Source organism: Ostrinia furnacalis, unplaced genomic scaffold, assembly GCF_004193835.3.
Source record: "Ostrinia furnacalis isolate ACB-3 unplaced genomic scaffold, ASM419383v2 OfSCF2964, whole genome shotgun sequence".
Classification (NCBI taxonomy): Eukaryota; Metazoa; Arthropoda; class Insecta; order Lepidoptera; family Crambidae; genus Ostrinia; species Ostrinia furnacalis.
Window position 1 is genome coordinate 23,384 of NW_021133203.1, and position 20,731 is coordinate 44,114.

Below are 20,731 nucleotides of genomic sequence, written 5' to 3' on the forward strand. Positions count from 1 at the left end.
ATGTTGTGTGTACTAGTCCTGTGCCCGGCTTTGCTCGTCGCCGTGCAGACGTTGACCATCGATTCGCAGCTGGGTACCTCTGTTGAAGGTAAGTTTATACCTACATATCTAAAATCCTATTTACTCTATGTATTTTACTATGATGGGAAAGTTTGAGAGGGTGAATGTTACTCTGTCACGCAAAAATAACGGATTTTGATGAAACTTTACAGAATTTTTGGTTTAAATCAGAACGTCAAATACCTAGTCTATAATTTCTAACGATTTGCGACAAACTAAATTTCGAGTGGGCGAACCCTTGGGCAAAAAAGTGAGGATAAATTAACTTTCTTTTATAACATCGTTCGTTCGTTCGTTTTAGCCAAATGAGGATCANTATCCATCTAGGTTTTATTAATCTAAGCGCAGAGGAATGTAATAAATCTCACCCTGACAAAGGGGAAAATTATATAGATAAGGATTGACAGAACACTTGCCCTGAGTGTTCCTTTCCTTGTTATTATATTTTGAATTTACTCTAGCGTAAATGTTTTACGCCCATCACAAACGATGCTTGCTTAAGTTAAGCAGCAAATCGAACGCACAGCGTTTAATAAAGAGCTCAGTAATTTGTTCATGAGTCACCCTGTGTACGTCCACTCGCACTGTGAGACCTCATAGTAATGTTTGTGAATACGGGCGGGAAAAATCCCGTGTTGTAAATGTACTGAGAAAAACGCGCAGTGCCTTGTTGTTACATTTTCTAGGAAATTCTACCAAAGTTTAGGTAACCCTCAGTAGTAGTTAATTAATTCTAAACTCTGCTTTTGAAATAAAGTTCACAACTAACTAATTATAAACGTCAACTTAATTCCTGGAACATACACTCGAGTCTTTCAGCGACTTGGCCCACTTTTAGCTGTCCACGGGCCAAGTCACCGGATTGAAATTTCAAATATTTTTACCTTCAATGCTATCCTACTAATATTATAAATGCGAAATTTTGTGTGGATGTCTGGATGTTTGTTACTCCTTCATGCAAAACCTACCGAACGGTTTTTGATAAAACTTCACAATATTATTGTATATAGCCCAGAATAACATATAGACTACTAGCTTTCCGCCCGCGGCTTCGCCCGCGTGGAATTTTGTCTGTCACAGAAAAACTTTATCGCGCGCGTCCCTGTTTCAAAAACCGGGATAAAAACTATCCTATGTTCTTTCCCGGGACTCAAACTATCTCTATGCCAAATTTCATCAAAATCGGTTGCGAGGTTTAAGCGGGAAAGCGTAACAGACAGACAGACAGACAGACAGACAGACAGACAGACAGACAGACAGACAGACAGACAGAGTTACTTTCGCATTTATAATATTAGTTGGGATAATTTATGACGATCTGTGACAAACTGAATATCACGCGGGTGAAGCCGCGGGCCAAAGCTAGTTAATAATAAATTAAACACCAAATAAACAAAAATCTGTTCTAGATCTTAAAGTGGGCCCAGTTGCCGGAAGAAAAGTATTAAAATTTCAATCCAGCGACTTGGCCCGTGGATCAAGTTTAAAAGTGGGCCAAGTCACTGGAAGACTCATACATCTTGTAACCAACTATACGACCTATATTACCTATAGCATACACAGGAAATACATAACTCAATCCTGCTTAAAATGTATGAATATTTGGGTTTACAACGCAAAGCTTGTCTTCACTGATTGACATGCCCAACCAAAATATTTAGGGCACCGTTACGAAATTGTTAGCATAGGTTAATGTATCCTCAGGGAAATTTCTGTGGTTTGGAAAGTCGGAAGCCCGCATTTCGTAATTTCATGATAACTACCCACAAATTAGCCTCAAAAGTTATAACTGGCCGTCTTATGAGAATTCCTGTAGTTAAAGTTACAAACCAATTAAGGTTATTATGGCTTGGCTAGTTTACACGAAAACTAAACTCAGTATTTTGCGCTTTAGAACTACACGAGATATGGGAATGATTCCAAGAAGTAAGCGTAAGGGTCAGGGTAACATCGCAAATAAAAATTTAATTCATGTATTAATTTCAATGACCATTAATATACAGTAAAGAGTAGGCCTTTCAAACTTCAGATCTATTTAGTAGAACTAAAATAAGTTATTATGAAAAATTTATTCAGGGCACTTAGTAGCCCTACCACCACTTCAAGAGAAGCAGTTGTCTGCAGTTACTACCTTGGTTGCACCTTACTTTAACTTTGACAAACGTAAAAAATCTGTCAAACTCTATGCAAAAAGCACCGGTTATCGTTATAGTTACGGTCAACGTTAGGTGGTACCTACAGCAACTCAGCCTAAGAATTATTATTGACAGACGAAACTCTTTTATTTAATATCCTATAGTTATTAATGTATGATCATCAGTACAACATAAAAGTACAACAAAATTACGGAAGATATGGAAATGTAAAGTTTCCCAACGAAAAGTCATTGCAACCGTCAGATAATTATGTTAACAGCTTAACAAGTTTGTTCCCATTACTGAAATCATTGTCAGTGATATCAGTAATTGCTTGCTCGGTCCCGTCATGATGTCACTGGTGTCATTGATGACCCGCAATGATTTTATCAATTTGCGATCGGCGAGCTTTAATCGCCATTCAGTTTGTATGGGACAGGTTGTTGTTGATGGAAAATATATGGAAGCTTTAAAACGTGTTAATGCGAGAATTCGCACGAATTTAAATTCGCTTTTGCTTTTGTACCTAGATTGTAAAAATATATTTTAAAATGTGGGTTCCCTGAATTAAAAAATAATAAAAAATCTTTTCAAAATCATTGATTCCTCTTTTCAGCATCAGTTCTACTACTGTGGTTCTACCACTCTCGAAAAAAAACTCATAGATTACCTTAATATGAAAATCTTTTTTGAATATTTTGAGTCCTATACATTGTACACTTTACACACCATGTCGGCTTTATTTCAAAAGAATCATGTCGACGACAACATGTCAAAAGTCGACGACTCGTGTAAAATTGAAAAGATGAACAGAGTGAAGGACAAAATATTGACCTTTTAGTTTATTATATCTTTTAGTTTATTTAGTATCGCTCTTCTTCTTTTAATTAAATAAGTAGAAAACCCTTTAAAATAAATAGTACTTAATTAAAGAGACTCATTTACTCTAAAAATAGTTAGTCCATTTCTATTCCAATGTCGAAAAGTTCGTAATTACATTACAGGTTTAGTACAATTTTATAAAGACAGTATTACAAAGAACTGTGGTTTTCTGAATAAAGAAAAAAATAAATTTTAAGGTTACAAAGCTTACATACATTACACAAAAACTTTCCATACTAGCTTCTGCCCACAGTTTTACCTGAGTGCATTTGGAATTTTACGGTTTTCCAAATTTAAAGTTTCCGAATTAGTTCGGCTGTTTTCGAGGTAAGCAATATTAGCAACACATTTAGCGACAAATTTTTATATTTCACTCCTAGTATTGCACGTCATCATAATCATATTATAATATTTTGGTCTACATCGAGGAGCACAAAATCTTGGATTTGCCCTACTCTCCTCACGCTGACCAGACGGGTTAGGAAGGTTTGATTTGGCACATAATTTGTTTTGTGTCGTTTCCTATAAGACATTTACGAGGAATGTGGTGGTTATATTACCTATGCTCTACCAAAATTACACTGCACACAAAAATACAAAATAGAACTTAATTCCTTAAACTTTACAACATAATATTGCTTGAAAGTAATGCACCTTTAATTTTTAATCTCAAAATACTGATCGAAAACACGACACCCGAAGCGTCAAGCGGCCTATTAAGGGCACCCAGTTCCAAACTCAGCCCCCCGAAAATCGAGTCGTTTTATTTACTTCGGGCGATAATCGCCCACCTCCAACGCCATGGATACAGCAAAGGTAAACACGGTAGGCTTTGGCTTTGATCAGTGAAAAGACTTCACTAAAAATAGGTTTAAGCCTGTGGTTAGTTGGATTTCAATATTGACACCTTTATCTGTAATTCTTTTTGTGTTGTGTTTTATTATTGTCAGAGAAAGGTTAGGTTAGGTTAGGAATTACAAAAATAAGAAAATTGCGCTGAAAATAAATTGACCATATTATTAACTCTTCTTAAGACAGGAAAACGTGACAACCTCTGTCAGGACAGCCAGTTTAGATAATATATTTTTGGATTCAAATAGACTGCTAAGTATCTAACAATCGACTTAAACAGAAATTGCACCGCATTAGTAATTTCAATATTATCTACTACACATATAGATCTAGCCTTGGTCACTGGAAGCACCTGGATGCGAGCAGTGCAGAACCGGTGTTGCGGAAATCATTGGGCGAGGCCTTTGTCCAGCTGTGGACGTGTTTTGGTGATAACGAATGACTAGCAAGATACATAGTTTGCAATCACATGTTAACTCAAAGTACTAGAGATACAGGAATATTGATTTCCAGCTGCAACAAAACAAACAAACGCTGCTGCACCAATGCTGTCTGAAAATGACTATTCGCGTGTCACTGCAGAAAAATCCAATCCAATTTTAGTGACGCCAAATTATTCATGTACGGATGGATGACAGATCACCAATCTGAACACTGCAGTAGTAGTACAACTGTAGGATGTAAAGGTGCTATTTGTTACCAAAAATTCTGATGGTTCGAGGAAGGAATCTTTGACGTTCATAATATTAGTTTATGTTTCTAAACTTTGGAAACTAGATGGCGCTGTCTTGAGTTAGCGCGCGGTGGCGAAGTATTTATTCGTTTTATAAGCAGTTTATTCTCTGACTGGTCATATTATCCTAGCGCGGGTAGTGCTGATGTATATTATCAATCGTGTAATTCTTCACGCAATTTTACAATTGATTTTTACTTTATTTAACGTTTAAAACTCGATTAAACGGCTACTAAACTAGGGACTGGACTTCACTGTCTGCTGCTGTCTTTCCTGAGCAATAATCTGGGTCTTTTCAAGGAGAGAGTGAATTGTAATTTTGTACTTACAGGGCAGATATGTTCCATATTAGACTGCATCTCGCTTAACACCAGGTGCGTGCCTTGTCATGCATAAAAAAATCTTTTCAATCGAGTATTGCGTTTTTTAAGGATTTCAGAGTCAAAAACGACTAAATGAAAAACACTACTGCATCTGTTTGCAATGTCCGGATGTGTCGCTGGCCCTCGATTCAATTTAGCAGCCCTTCTAGCACGGTAATGGATTCACCGGTACAAAAAACATTCGCGCACGCAGAGGTGGAAATATAAAAACATTTCGCTTGGTGACTGTCAAAACGTGCTTCTGTACCTCTAGTACGAAAAACTTTCGAGTTCGTTTCGTTTGCGTATTCAAAGTGTCATCGAAAAATTTTGTATGAAAAATTAAACAGCGCCCCCTAGGGCGGCTATAATATAGGGGGCGCTGTTTAAGTTTTCATACAAAATTTTTCGATGACACTTTGAATACGCAACGAAACGAACTCGAAAGTTTTTCCTACTAGAGGTACTGAATTGACTAAAGACTCGATAGCCCTAGCATGGTTTACGTGCTGAACAAAGCTAGTTGGGGTTGCGAGTCCGAATCTCGTAGAAGACAAATTATTATGTTAGTGTAATGAGCACAAGCTTAAGACATAGTTACCACCAAGGTGGATTGGAGCGGAGAGAAATATTTTGAACAACTAATCAGATGTCATTCAGATTTAATTTGACAGAATGAAATCTGATTGGTTATTCAAAACATTTCTCCGCTCCGCTCCGCCTTAGTGGAAACCCAGCCTAAACCTTTACTCGAAATCATGGAAATATTTGTATAATTGTAGTATAATTATTATCTTGTATCTTTTATGGAAGCACCTATGCTTGTCTGTTATCTAGTCGATATCATAGAAGCTTTGCTCAGTTTTTGATGGTATATGGGTAACATTACAGAACTTTGGATAGAATTTTCACATTGTTTTGGATAAATCATTAAATTTCTGATCTCGCTGGAGTGTTCTCATTTCACCCCATTTCACCCTAACTGCAATCGTTTAGTTGGTGTGATTGAAGAAAAAACAGGCACACATTTTGTAATGTGACAACCAAGATTTTGGATAAATCATTTAATTTCTGATCTCGCTGGGGTGTTCTCATTTCACCCCGGTTCACCCTAAAAAAATAGCAATAATAAGAAAAAATACGTAAACATTATGTAATGTGACAACCAAGATTTTGGATAAATCATTAAATTTGTGATCCCGCTGGGGTGTTCTCATTTCACCCCATTTCACCCCGGTTCACCCTAACTGAATAGTAATCGTTCACCTCGTCCCGGATGTGTCGCCGCTTGCCCGCGATGTTATCAATTTAGCCCATCGTCCTTCCTGAATGTTAATGGGTTTGTGATTCTACATAGTCCACGTGCAGTTCAGTGGGATTAGTCGAATGAAAAGGCCAAAGTTCAATCGCATTCGTCCCGGGTTCGATTACCAGGAGGGGTAAACTTTTCTGCTCAGGAAGGGCTCTTTTTTGTCTGCAAAAAGGCTTTCATAAAGCACTTTTACAAGTTCCAGTACCACTAGTCTAGTACTTTAACCCTATCACTGCTCACACTTATAACTCTGTCTAGTTACTACGATCATCTTACGAAAGACTTTCGCCATACTAAAAATGTTAAAAACATCGTATTGATTCGACAATTGGAGGTAAGATAGCCAGTTCCTCTTTAGTTGAAGTTTCTGGATAAAGCTCGCTTCCATCTTCGGCCTGATCATCTTTTTTCATCATCAGGCCAAGGTCTGCATGATTGGAGTTTCCCCATTGTGGTTAAAAAGACATAATTCTACCGTCGCATAAAGACTAAAAAAAATACAAAAAAGTTTAATGTAATTTCGTAAAGGCCCTAACAAATCTTAGTATTATTATTTGGCAAGTGTAGAGAAAAGCTCCGAATAATTTTACTCAACATTACCTACTAAGTTTTTAAGTAACCCTACGAGTACCTATTATTATGCCATTTTCAGCAAATGCTGTGTATAATATGAACATTTTGCTTCTTAAAATTAAAGCACTAAACTGTAGTGTAATTAAAAACTATTAACTGAGCTAATTAGCACATAACTGCTGCATATGAGTACCGTGAGGCCAAAACTTTGGAATTGATCAAACTTTTAACTTTTTTACCTCAATGGATTAAAGAATATCATATTTATTGTACTTATTACGGTAAAAAAATCTGATGTATTTACGGTCTAGTTAAGGTTTTGCATTAAACCATTGAGTACCTATGTTTTAAAAACAAAACCCACTGTCCTAGTTGAATCTGTTTATTTTAACCCTCTCATTCTCATGCCAAATACGCAATTCTACAAAATGTTATTCGCCAATACGTTTCACACTATTAGCAATAATAATTCGTTAATGCAACGTTCGCTAGTTTTTGCCTTTTGTTCGCACATTTGCGAATTCATGTTTAATACCTAATGGACGAGTGCCATTACACCAAAGTTGAGCTATTCATTCTCCCCAAGGCAAATGTTTGGCCAAATTACTGAATGGTAATTTTATTACTGAAATTGTTAAATGTGTAATGCAATCGATATTTTAAAAGTTGTATTTTAGTTTGGTTTACAATACTAAATAACGCCCGTTTTCAAAAACGATGCTTGCTTAAGAGAAGCAGCAAATCAAACGCACAGCGTTGAATAGAGCTCTGTGATCGTGTGTCACCCTGTGCCTCCACGAGCACTGTGAGACCTTAAAGTAACGTTTGTTAATACGGGCGTAATATTATAAACATAAATGTTTGAGAAAAGATGATAAATTCGAAATTCAAGCTGATAAAGTCTTTATCAGAAGTAAAAAGCGAATACCACTGTTAAAACTTTAGTAACTAAGTAAACCTCTTTACAAGTATCTGGGTCTTCGTCTTCGTCTTCGTTTCAGCCAAATGACGTCCACTGCTGGACAAAGGCCTCCCCCAAGGTTTTCCACAATGAACGGTCCTGCGCTGCCCGCATCCAGGCTCTTCCAGCGACCTTTACCAGATCGTCGGTCCACCTAGTAGGAGGCCTGCCCACGCTACGTCTTCCAGCCCGTGGTCGCCACTCGAGAACTTTCCTGCCCCAACGGCCATCGTCTGGGTACTGTTTTAAAACACATTTTGTTTGGCAGCTATTTGCCCGAAAATTGCCCCATTATTTGGAGCCAATGTACTTGTTCCCTTCAAAATGTACAGGACAAAGCTCCGGTCAGAGTCCATTCAGGTCATAAAACAATACGGACTTTAACCAAAAGTTACACCATAATGCAACTCGTTACAGTAGTTAAAGTTATCCGCCACATTTAAAGTTGCGCACATTCGCCGGCGATTGCTCGGAAAGTCGTTCCGAAGCAATTTTAATGTTTGTACATCCACTTTGCGGGTAAAACTGGGAATGCACCTGAACCATCTTCGAACAGAATGACAAAAAGCAATAAAAGTTCTCGCAGTGTGCAACTCAAAAACATTGTATTTTTCGCGTGTTGTATGAATTTCATAGGGGAAAAGTTGAATTGAATTTTTGGATGGGCGAAATAAAAACAGGTTAAGGGGGTGCAGCGCGGACGAAAAACTACGATTTGATAGCCGAGCTAGCGGTGGCGCAACGAACTAACACGATCACACACAAACTGTTTTACAGAGTAGAGACTCAAGACAGAGTAAAACATGTATTTTTACAAATTTTGCTAAGCAAAAAATGAATTTATAATAGGTACATACGTAAAGGATGGTTAGGTGTAAATAATTAGGAATAAAGAAGATTTTTGCTTTTTTTGTTAGTATTGCTGCGAAAGTACTGGATCGATTTGAAAAGTTCTTCTAACACCATTAAAATGCTATATTATTTCTTCTGATGAACATAGACGTTAAAAAAGGTTCATAAAAGAGTATTTTTCCTGCCTTATCTTTCAAATTGGTAATTCATTATTATTACGTACTTGCCGTATTGCCATACAAGCCAAAAGTCATAAACGTCAAAAATGTTTATACTTTTTTACATTATGTTTTGAATGCTTGATTTCTACCTGTAATTATGCTCCTTGATATCCATTTTTCTGTGTAGTGTAGAATCTAGGTACAGTGTGAAAACGATAAGTGATCTCACTCGATTTTTCTTAACTATACAAGATATCAAAAAACTGGTTACAGATCCTGAAAGTGCTTCACGAGCTCTTTCAAACGGTACCAATAATAGGTTACAGAGTAAACTGGAACTATCCGAAAATTTAATGTTTCCAGCTCCCATACCAAATGTATGCCAACCATACAATAAGATGAAGTGTATTTTTTAAACAAACTCGTAAATTGCATTCTTATTTATAATTATTTACGGAAAGCAATAGTTTTAGGATTTACTTGCAATAATATTATCAAGAGTTGTGTGCCATCATGACTGTGGTAGTACGAAATGTATGGAAGAAACATTGATTTTTTGGATAGATCCCGTTTATTCTGTAACATATTATTGACGCCGTTGGATAGAACTCGTAAAGCATTTTTAGGATCAGTAACTTGTTTTACATTAACTTGTGTAGTTTTTAATATTATGAAAAGTGCTCGTGAAGCGCTGTCAGGATCTGTAACCAGTTTTTCGATATCTTGTATACCTAGTTAAGAAATAATCGAGTGAGATCACTTATAGTTTCCACCCTGTATAATTTCGGATGATGAACAATAAAATAATATTATTAAAAACTTTTCTCATTCAATTTCCAAATTTTTCTTTCAGAATTTCATATCAATATCCGTTTATTTTCTAGCCATATTAACTAAAATTAGTAAAATATTTTTTCATACCAATCGAAGTCATAACATAAGAGATACTATTTACATTTGCACGCTCTGCGCTCTACGCTACTCTGTAAAATATTGACACACATAGATTTGACACTTGACAGCTACGATAAAGCAAAACGCCTAAGATGTTGCAAAACGCCTGGTGATTTCTTCACAGCAATGTTTTTTTGGAAAAATTAAAATTTCTCAATAATTATGTATTAATACTGAAAACGAAAAAGGGGGCGACCTTCAAAATATTAATTAGAACATTTCTATGTGAGAATTATTGCTTCATACGTTAAATTGACAAATTGTCCATATGTTTCTACTTTAAGTATTGTTTATTAAATTTTTACGCATTTATTTAAAATTTCGAAAAGGCGGCGACCTAGATCAAGGATTGGGCTACCCTACAAAAGTTATTTTGATGTATTAAAGTCACTAGTCGCAGAGCACTCGTGATTTAAAAATACGTCAATTTTAAGGATTCTGTGCAGGACCCCCTTAAGAATCGTGCATTTTATTGTTGTTTGGTCATCGTACTAAAGTGTAAACAACTGTGTATGGCTGTGTGAATTATTTTATTATATTAATTTTAAATAAATTGGACGATGAACGCATTTTAAATCATTCTACTTATCTAGACACGCGCGTGTCCAGCCAAGTTCAAGTAACTACTTACTAATTCATCTTGACTTCTCATGAACAATATTATGACGTATTGATCTTTTTTGCAGTTAAATATTTGAAACTATACCAATTTAAACAGCGATGACAATAATAATAAAGTTTTATCCAGAAATACTTACACATTAAACTTTTAATAATTATGCCGTTTAATACTTAACCACAAATCATTTATTTCACGTGAAAAATACACTTTAACTGGAATTGATCAAGATACAATAAAATTACATTATCACTTTTTCGCTAACTTCGTTATAGTTTGTACGTTGAAAATGAAATTCATGAAAACCTGTTAAGAATTCTATGAAAAATGTTTGCATCGGCCGAATCCCAGTGGACTTTTACCAATCTGATTTTTTTCGTACATTCGTTTTGAGGTTGAATCTGAATAAACAAACTTTAACCAGGTAGACGTGAAAAGTCAGTTTTGTTTTTCGTGTCTTAACGGTTGTATTTTTTCCGGTATTAAATTACTTAATGGTTTTTGTGTATCGATTGCTAACGACAAACGCGACGAGCCAAAATAAGTTTAATCTTTAATAACAATTAAGGTCACTTGTATGCTAATTACATTGTTGCCTGGATTTTTTGCAAAATCACATCTGTCACAACTTTATAAGATTCGTCGTCATGTTACGACATTTTTTTTTATTTCTATAATACATACCTATACTACCTACACCATTGCGAATAAACTCCTTAAGTGTAAATAAAACAACAAAAGAGTAACTACCTACCACAACTGAGATGATGTGTCCAACACACCGATTCCCAGCGAACTGTCGGCCATTTTTAAAATTGTATTTTTTGAGTTGAAAGTGGAGCGTAGCTCTTTCCCAGGCTTTTTGTTTCGAGTCCCTTGTTGTCAGTTAAGGGCTGTAATTTTGCTGTCAAGCGATTTAATACAAAAGGATCTTGCAAGTTTTGTGCTATGTTGGAGAAACTGCGTGAGCCAGCTCTACACGAAATTGGTCTTTGTATCAAACGAAATACGGCTGAATTTAGTTTGGGTTGGACCTCAGAAACTTATAAGGGATAAACTATTGCTATAATGTTGTTTATTAAGAAGTTCTTGGACTATTAGCCGTATTTATTGGCAGGCGCAACACGAGAACTGATGGATGGGTTTGCGATAAAATAATACATTTTGTTATTATTCTCGAGGACATCGGCCTTACATAAACTTTTTATGTATGGTTAAGTTTTCTAATAAAAATAAGTTTAACGGATTGGCGTATCATAAACTATCTAAATAGACAATTTAGATCACAATCTAGCATGGAAAAAGTAACGTACAACCACCGTCATCCTCTTTTTCACCTTTAAGTTTTTATTTTTGCGACAAAAAGTAGCCCCCTGCGATTTTCCCAGACGTTATAATTTTTTTAATAACTTGAAAAAATCGAACTGCCTAAGGTGGGAATCGAACCCACGACCTTTCGCTTGCTGGGCGCCTCCTCTTCCAACTGAGCTACATAGACACTACTTAGTTACTTAGAGAGGCGATTCAATGCCAGATTTTTTTTTAATAATATAGAGATTATTACACTGGAGTTGCTTTTTCTACATTAAAGTCAATATTTGAAGATAGAGCACAAAATCCCGTGCAAGTAAAATTCTCTAAGGCAAAGACAGGCCAGCAGGATTGTTTGAAAACGGATCCGCAAATATAGACTCTACATACACGACTCGATCTATTTACCTACCGATGCTTTGAGTCTTCGATTTGCTTTAAATAAACTGACTCTATTTTAAGTAAATAAGTGAATGTTAAAAATATTTTCGAACGCAAAGACATGTAGGTACACGAAATGACCGAACGGACCGTGAACCATGTTCAGCTAAAAGTTGTCTTAACAGTCTTACTAAAATGACAGTTGCAATGTCACCTTATAGGCATGTCATCATCAAGATTTGTCTCCACTGCAGAAGCAAGCACTGCAGGACAACTCTACCTAAGCAATTTTTCACCTTATCTATACTAATCTATACTCTATACTAATATACTAATATACTAATAATATTATATATGCGAATGTAACTCTGTCTGTCTGTCTGTCTGTCTCTCTTTCACGCCTAAACCACTGAACCGAATTTGATGAAATTTGGCAGGGACATAGTTTGAGTCCCGGGAAAGGACATAGGATAGTTTTTATCCCGGTTTTTGAAACAGGGACGCGCGCGATAAAGTTTTTCTGTGACAGACAAAATTCCAAGCGGGCGAAGCCGCGGGCAGAAAGCTAGTAGGTAGGTAATAAATCATCATCACCATCACGTCACGACCATGTCGAAATTATTAGAGGCAAATGAAGGGTTTGGCCTACACTCTCCATGCTGGCCACTCTGACCAGAGGAGTTGGTGAGGTCTGATATTCGCATATACGAGTACATACTCATTGTTAGCCAGACAGGTCGGGGTGGCCTGATACTCGCATATACTTATACGGGACTATTCCCACCTCTCGTTCCCACCACTGCAACTCCTGTGTAGCCAGGATCTACAGCTTGACCGCCACAAAAACCAAACCAATGAAGGTCAAGTTTGTCCCGGGGAAAAGTTAAACTGTCATTGGACCCGCAACGAAATTAATCAGAAGAACATAGGAGGAGTTCGAAATTAAGGTTCGCATATACTTATAGTAGGCAGCTCACTATAATTTAGCTCTTCTGTGATACGAGTATTACGAGTACGTGGTAATATGGATAGACATTTAGCTCTCTCCCCACAAACCTATAATGTGATATAATTATCAAGCGAATAGTAAACAAGCTAAATGATATTAAAGCCTTACTAGCATTACGACCGCTAATCAAGCTGTTGGTCTGCAGTATTAGCCGACATTACCCACTAATGTTGATTTGGGTAAACATTTGCAACGTTGTTAACAATAATACATTATGACCGTTTCGGTAATTTCAATTAAGTAACTGTGTGCATACCATGAGTTTACGTTAGGTGTAAAAAAATCTATTAAGATTTTAGTTCTTGAAATTAGCCGCTAGGGGCACTGTACAAATCTGCAATACACTGTACAAAACATAGAAATAGAATAGAGCTCCGTGATCGGTTCGTGTGCGACCCTGTGACCTCACTGTGAGACCTCATAGTTTTTACGCAGACACTAGCGAGAACACCTAACGTTAACTGAAAGGGTAGGAGTTATCGCGTTTGCTCTTAAAAGGATGGTGCCACTGTAGTGTCACTCGTCAGTGATGCTAACTGTAATTTAATCCACGACTTCTGACGTGATAATAAGATCTCGTTTCAGCCAAATGACGTCCACTTCTGGACAAAGGCCTCCTCCAAGGTTTTCCACAATGCAAGGTCCTGCGCTGCCCGCATCCAGGCTCTTCCCGCGACCTTTACCAGATCGTTGGTCCACCTAGTAGGAGGCCTGCCCACGCTACGTCTTCCAGCTCGTCATGTTTATAAATAAGGTCAATAAGGTCATGTTTATAAATGACCATAAGGTCAAGTTTATAAACGACCTTTATAATTATTTTTCTCATAAATAGGTAGAAAATATTCTTATCCAAGCACTAAAAGCAGGCATTCAAACTCACCCAACATTTTAATTATTTGCGAAGGCAAATAGTTAGTCCCCGACATTTCTCATTTATTTGCGGGTCGGGTCATTCCAAGAAAAAGCTTAACTCGCTCATTAACCGGTCGAACAGTCCTGTATCCGTACAGTCAGCTGGTTGTACAGTCAGCAATAACGAACAAATATTTTTGTGTACAAAGAAAAAAAAAATTTTACTTAACTTATTTATTAACACAAAAAACTCGGTAATGGAAGGCGAACCTTATGCCATTTGGCATTCTACTCCAGTTAACCTGAGAATAGAGTTGACGGTACAAAATTCTTTAATTACGTCTTCTTTTGTAGATTAGAAACAGGTCCCCAGATGACATTATTGTAATTCCGTGAATGCTTCGGTCTAACATTTTTGTGATCCCAAACGAAATTACTAAGTAGATAGTTGTGATTGAATCTTTAAGAGTTTCAATTTTTTTTTATTAATTTTATAATAGGTATATGTTGAAGAAAGAAGAGGTTACTCTCTTACCTAATTTACCCGAAAAATGTAACCGAAGAAGGTAAAGTTTTATTATTTATTTTTAAATAAATCATGTCTTTTACACCTGGCGCGATTTCACTCCTGTTAGTTGCTTTAGAAATGGTACCCTTTATCGTGCCTTTATTCTAATAAAACTAAGGTTGATTTATTCCTGCTAGACTGTTAAGTATTTCTGAAGACATTATTTTGTCTGCTCAGAAGAAAGTCAACGACACTTATCTGCATATTAATCTTTGAATATCTTTTGAGCCCTACGATACTTAGACTGTCTTTTCTAAGCTTAGTACTTACTTACTTACTTTAGTTATTGAATAAATAATAAGTTTGTTTTATTACTAGTCATTTATTAAATAATTCAGAATATACTGAAGAAAATATATTTTACTAAGGGCTGATTTTTAATAAAGCGTCGGATAACTTTTAACTGAAAAATAAATTTGGCACATTGACAGTTTTACTATGAGAAATAATATGTCAAAATGACAAGGTTATTCTTTAGTTAATCAGACCTAAGTGAGATTTTGCAGAAAAAAATGTCTAATATGCTAGCGACTGTACTTTGTTTCTGACTTCGGCTCAATATTATTTGGTCTCAGCAAAACTAACTTTTTTATTTTGTTCCATAAATAAGCGGCCATTTTTGTTCAGTCCGAAACAAGGCCAAGGAATAATTTTACAGCTTGAAAATGCGAGTATGTTCAAAATTTATGATAAGAAGATTACACAGAGTGGATGTTACGCGAACAAGCTTTTCCTGGCAATATTTTTGTATCGGAAGCGAGAGCTTTAAAAATCACTTTGAAAACGCAGTGAAATCGAGCGTATTTTTCTTGAAGCGCTTTATTTCTGTAACCCAAGATACTGGCTTAGAGTCTATCACTATTAAATTTCCAAAACTAAGTTCACTTTAAATTAGCCATGAAAAAACAATTTAATTAATTTAAAATTAAGTGACTATTTATCACTGCGAGCAATATCTTGCACTTTTTTTGTCCAGCCACTACGAGACTATACCCACCGCTGCAACTCCTGTGTTGCCAGTATATACAGCTTGACCGCCAATAAAAACCCAACCAGTGAAGGTCAAGTTTGTCCCGGGGGGAAGTTAAACTGCCATTGGATAAGTAACGAAATTAATAAGAAAAACATAGGAGTTCAGCTACTAGCTATATTCATCTTAAGTTCATAATTCCATCGCAGTAGGGGGTCATTCTACACTACGTTATCCAATCGAGAACCCATTTACTTACTTCACCTTTCATTAGTTCTACGACAAGCTAACCCAAAACTCAAAGTTCACTTAACATTACCTCCAAAATGGTGTTCCGCCCGATAAAAATAAAATTGTAGCACATTCACAATCCTCAAACGTCACCTTAGGGCAGTTTCATTTGGTTCGATTCCTCTACCGGTCTATATCATCGCTCTCGGGGGAGTGTTCAAAGGTATGTAATGTCTAATTTGCTGTGTCATTCGTAGGGATGTAGCTACTGGTCGTTTTATCGATAGGTAATTCGGGAAATTTTCACCCCGTTGAAGGCTATTTTCAGTCAGTTGCAATCTACGCTGGTGTTGGGTCTTTATTATACACAATACAATTCACGGGATTCTATTGTATTAAGTTAATTATTCTAATATGGGACTATTCTCAAGCGATCAATAATATTAGTGTAACATAGACTGTGACACCATTTTTCTTCGAACTAACGATATTTTATTATATCGGGACAAATTAATCTCAAGCAGTCAATTAGTGGAATATTTAGAAATATCTCTGTTGTCAACCTTTTTCCCCAAACTATCGATATCTTCTCCCAGTTTTGTAACATCACCAGCTGTCGATATAGTCGGTGTAGGTACATTCTATCGGGACAAGGTGATGTCAAGCGGTCAATTAGTGGCTTAACCTCCTGAGACCCAGACCCCTAAAAATTGTCGGATTGTCTTGAATTTTGGAAGGCAGGCTAAGTTTCATATGTAAAACTAACAAAAAATGCGAAAAAAAATCTAGCCCCCCTACATACGCCAAAATGGGGGGTGTCACCAGTGACACTACGGGTTTCAAAGACATTAAAACGGGCTTGAATTAATTAATATTTTAATTACTTCAGGTATGGTAAAATAGGTGTTTTTAGTTTCAAATTGATCTGCAATTGTTTAGAATCATATAAGATTTACTTTTAACAGCTTTTATTGAACTTGTTATTACAAACTTTAATTTAACTTGCAATAAATGTGTGAATGTATGTTTGAGTAAAATCTTGGAAGCTGAATTAGAGCTACTTCCTGCCAACTGATTGAGCTGAAATTTTGCATAGACATGTTACTCAGATGAGACTTCTATATAATGAGGTCATGGAGCTGATCTGATGATGGAGACGGAAGGTAGCCATAGAAACTCTGTGACTAAACGATGTAACTCTGTCGAGTTTTGACTCATTTGATTGGTATTGACAAGTACTCTGGTCTTGGATGATATCCAGGGTCTGATCTGAGGATGGAGCATAAATTTTTTCATCATCTGTCTCATCAAAGTTGCATAACATTGACTTGACGTTACCATCAGACAATCCTAAAAAGGACCATATTTCAAGTCACGAGTGCCCAAAGTGTCACTAGTGACACTCGAATTAATTGACGAAAATACTTATTACAATAGAAACATTTTAATAGTTTTATCGCACAATCTGAGAGATATATTACCGTAGCACACACAAAACACAAAACAATACCAAAAAAATTGTTTTAAATAATATTTTCTTTTCTTGGAATGTGTCATGTCGGAGGTCACACGAATTCAAAATTTCAATTAATGTTTACAAAATCAAAAACCCTTTCGTGCGAGGCATAGCAATTTTTTGGATATGTGACATATTCCAACATTTCACACACTTTTATTAATTTTCATAAATACCAATAAATGGCGCTGTAAAAAAAATATATAGTCAAGTGTCAAGAGTGACACCGGGGGTCTCAGGAGGATATNGCGTACGTTGACTTTTAGCGGCAAAAACGGCCTATGTTTATTACTTAATATCTTCGTAAATAATGGTCCGATTTGGATAATTCAAAAAGATATATCTTTCTTATGTCTTAAAGATTAACGTAGATACTAGTTTTATTGAATTTTCTACAACAGTACTGATCCTCATTACGACCACTGCTGGACAAAGATCTCCCCCAAGGATTTCCACAACTACTGGTCCAGTGTTTTTAACATAATGGAAAAATATAAAATAATTTTATTTTCAAAAATTCAATAAACTAACTAATACGTCATTCATATTTTATGTGTAGCTTGATGTGCTTTAGCTGTTATCCTTAGGGTGGATTCGACAAACAAGAGTAAATATATTAATCTCAGAATAAATCGTCAGTTATTCGACATTTTGGTATATTTCCCATACTGAAACTTTCAATGTGCCAGTTGTTATTCTCGGATAAAAGTTTGGTCGAATCGGGTCTTAGAGATTATTATTTATTATTCTGTATCCTTACATAAAGTGTGATTTTTATTCTTAATTGACTCCAGACTCGAATTTTCAGTAGACCACGACAATACTAACAACCATTGCTTTTTTACACGGCTCTATTTGTTCTACTTACCTAGGAGAACCAGACTGACTGACATACCCCGCAGAATCGCTAAAATCAAGTGGCAGTGGGCGGGGCACATAGCTCGTAGAGCTGCTGGCCGCTGGGGCAGGAAAGTTCTTGAGTGGCGACCACGAGCCGGAAGACGTAGCGTGGGCAGGCCTCCCACTAGGTGGACCGACGATCTTGTGAAGGTCGCGGGAGGTGCCTGGATGCGAGCGGCGCAGGATCGGTCTTAGTGGAAATCCTTGGAGGCCTTTGTCCAGCAATGGACATCTTTCGGCTGAAACGAACGAACCTATAAGTCGTAATTAAGATGTTCTTACATACTTAAACAGATTTTTTAAATCAATTAGATGAGGCCATCATAATAGAATAGGTAGTTAATTACGTCATCGTCCTTCGTTGTTACGAATAAAATTTGCGTTGATTGATTGTACAGATGCGGGCACATGAGCTTAAAAAACAGAAATATACAAAGTTCGTCATCAAGCGGGTTTTCCACCGCGAGCGATGACTCCGTTTACCTTGCAATATAAAAATGCATGGGCAGCCCTCCCACTAGGTGGACCGACGATCAGGTGAAGGTCGCGGGATGAACCTGGATGCGGGCAGCGCAGGATCTGTCAGATATCCTTGGGGGAGACCTTTGTCCAGCAATGGACGTCATTTGCACTTATCTATAATTTATTTATTTATTAAAGACGCAAAACAGATTAGGTACAATGAAGGTTTCACAAATGCATATGTTTTGTCTTCATAGGGGTCACTTAAAAATTAGGTAGAGATTGATGGTGAAAACGGGCATTAATCCGGCACTGGGTAGCAGGAGGCGATCATCATCAATTTTATCATGTCTGCTGTCTCGAAATCGGATCAAAGTAATTCTATTGACACACCAATTTTGTGTCCTCGTATAGGTAAAATTATAGAAAATAACATAATTCTTCTAAATAATGGAACTAATTTCATTAAGAAGGCCGTAATTTGAAAACCATTTCAAGGATGTAACCAAATCTCTCATTCTTCTAGTCGTTTTCTTATTTCACAAACTAGCGGCCGCCCGCGACTTCGTAGGTACGCGTGGATCCCATTTTACCCTCTTAGGGGTGGAGTTTCGTAAAATCCTTTCTTAGCGGATGCCTAGCCTAGGTACGTCATAACATCTACCTGCATGCCAAATTTCAGCCCGATCCGTCCAGTGGTTTGGGCTGTGCGTTTTAGAGCGTTTACGCGAAGCGCGGCGTTTCAAGGGGCATCATTGGAAATTATTCGCGCGCGGCGTTTTTTAATAGTTTTCAAATGTTTATAGCAAAACAATAACAATGAATTAAATATCGTTTCAAAGTAAATATTTTAAAGAAGATGTTGTTTTATTATATTAAGCTATTTTTATGTTGAATAAAGGAAGAAAATTGGTGAAAAAATCACTTTGATTTTTGGGTATTTCACGTTCTTTTAATTTCTTATTGTAAAATGCTTTCTTTTAATTTCTTATTGTAAAATGCTTAAATCTAAAAATTTTCTTAGATAACTATTTGCCCAAGGATCTATGCTATAGGATATAAATGTTTGTGAAATCGTTTTCACAGTATTTTTATAAAAATTTCAGCTTGTAAACTGACGCTAAAGTGGAAATTTACAAAACCTGTGTGGACTTATCTTGATAGAATTCTTAAATACTACTAAACTAATCGCAATATTTTCTCAATTAACTATTTAGACGACGAAATTGCCTAACTATTTATGCCTATAACATATTTGTAGTATTACTGGTTAATGATTGTAACGAGTTGAAAAAGTACTGTTTTTGCGCCAAACGGCGTAAACGCTCAAACCTTTTCAAAAGTATAGGAATGTTTTCTTTGAGTAAAATTTTCTATCTACAGTATTAACAGTACTTTCCCTCCACGTGGCGTTACCAAATTCCACCCTGTATATAGGTACAGTAGCGGCGTAAGGGGGGGGCGGTGGGGGCGGTCCGCCCCGGGTGCCAAGCATCAGGGGGTGACACAAGTCGCGCAGATTAGTACTCACTGGCACATCTGCATGGCAAATCTGCGGTCTATGTCCAATCTTCGAATCGGTAGGTAACCCCAAAATCCTGGGGGGGTACCAGGGGGTGTCATAGGACTTGTGANACCCATGCTACGCCGCCACTGTATAGGTATTTAGATTGCTAACTCGGCGAACTTCGTACCGCCTTTGTTCATTAGATAATATTATGATTCTAATGGTGAAAGTGAAAACATTTTCACAAAAGCTCTATTAGTTACGTGTTCACACGACAATCCAGTTTTTCTGCATTACTGGATCCCGCAAAACTGCATTGCCCCGAAAACAAGCCCTAAGTGTAAATGTAGAAGAGGTGAAAGTGGACTCAATAATTAATTTTCCAAAATTTTCCTTTCAGACTGCTTCGAGAGAATATCCATTGGAGAACAACTACCACCCGACGCCATCTATCGGAACGTGTCGGAACTAACTACTCGCGAGTGCGAACAAATCTGCAAGCAGGATAAGCAGTGTCAGACCTACGACTATGGGTAAGTGTATGAACGTACTAGATGGCGCTGTTAGT

The 20,731-nt window shown here is 36.8% G+C and overlaps 1 protein-coding gene across 1 annotated transcript in view; it reads left to right on the forward strand.

Annotated features, from left to right (window-relative positions):
- Positions 1 to 20,731, forward strand: part of LOC114356819 (uncharacterized) — an 83,084-nt gene continuing 62,353 nt past the window's right edge. Inside the window, exons 1-2 of the mRNA XM_028310181.1 lie at positions 1 to 88; positions 20,564 to 20,696. Coding sequence (XP_028165982.1) covers positions 1 to 88; positions 20,564 to 20,696 — 221 coding nt within the window. The remainder of the gene's footprint in view (positions 89 to 20,563; positions 20,697 to 20,731) is intronic.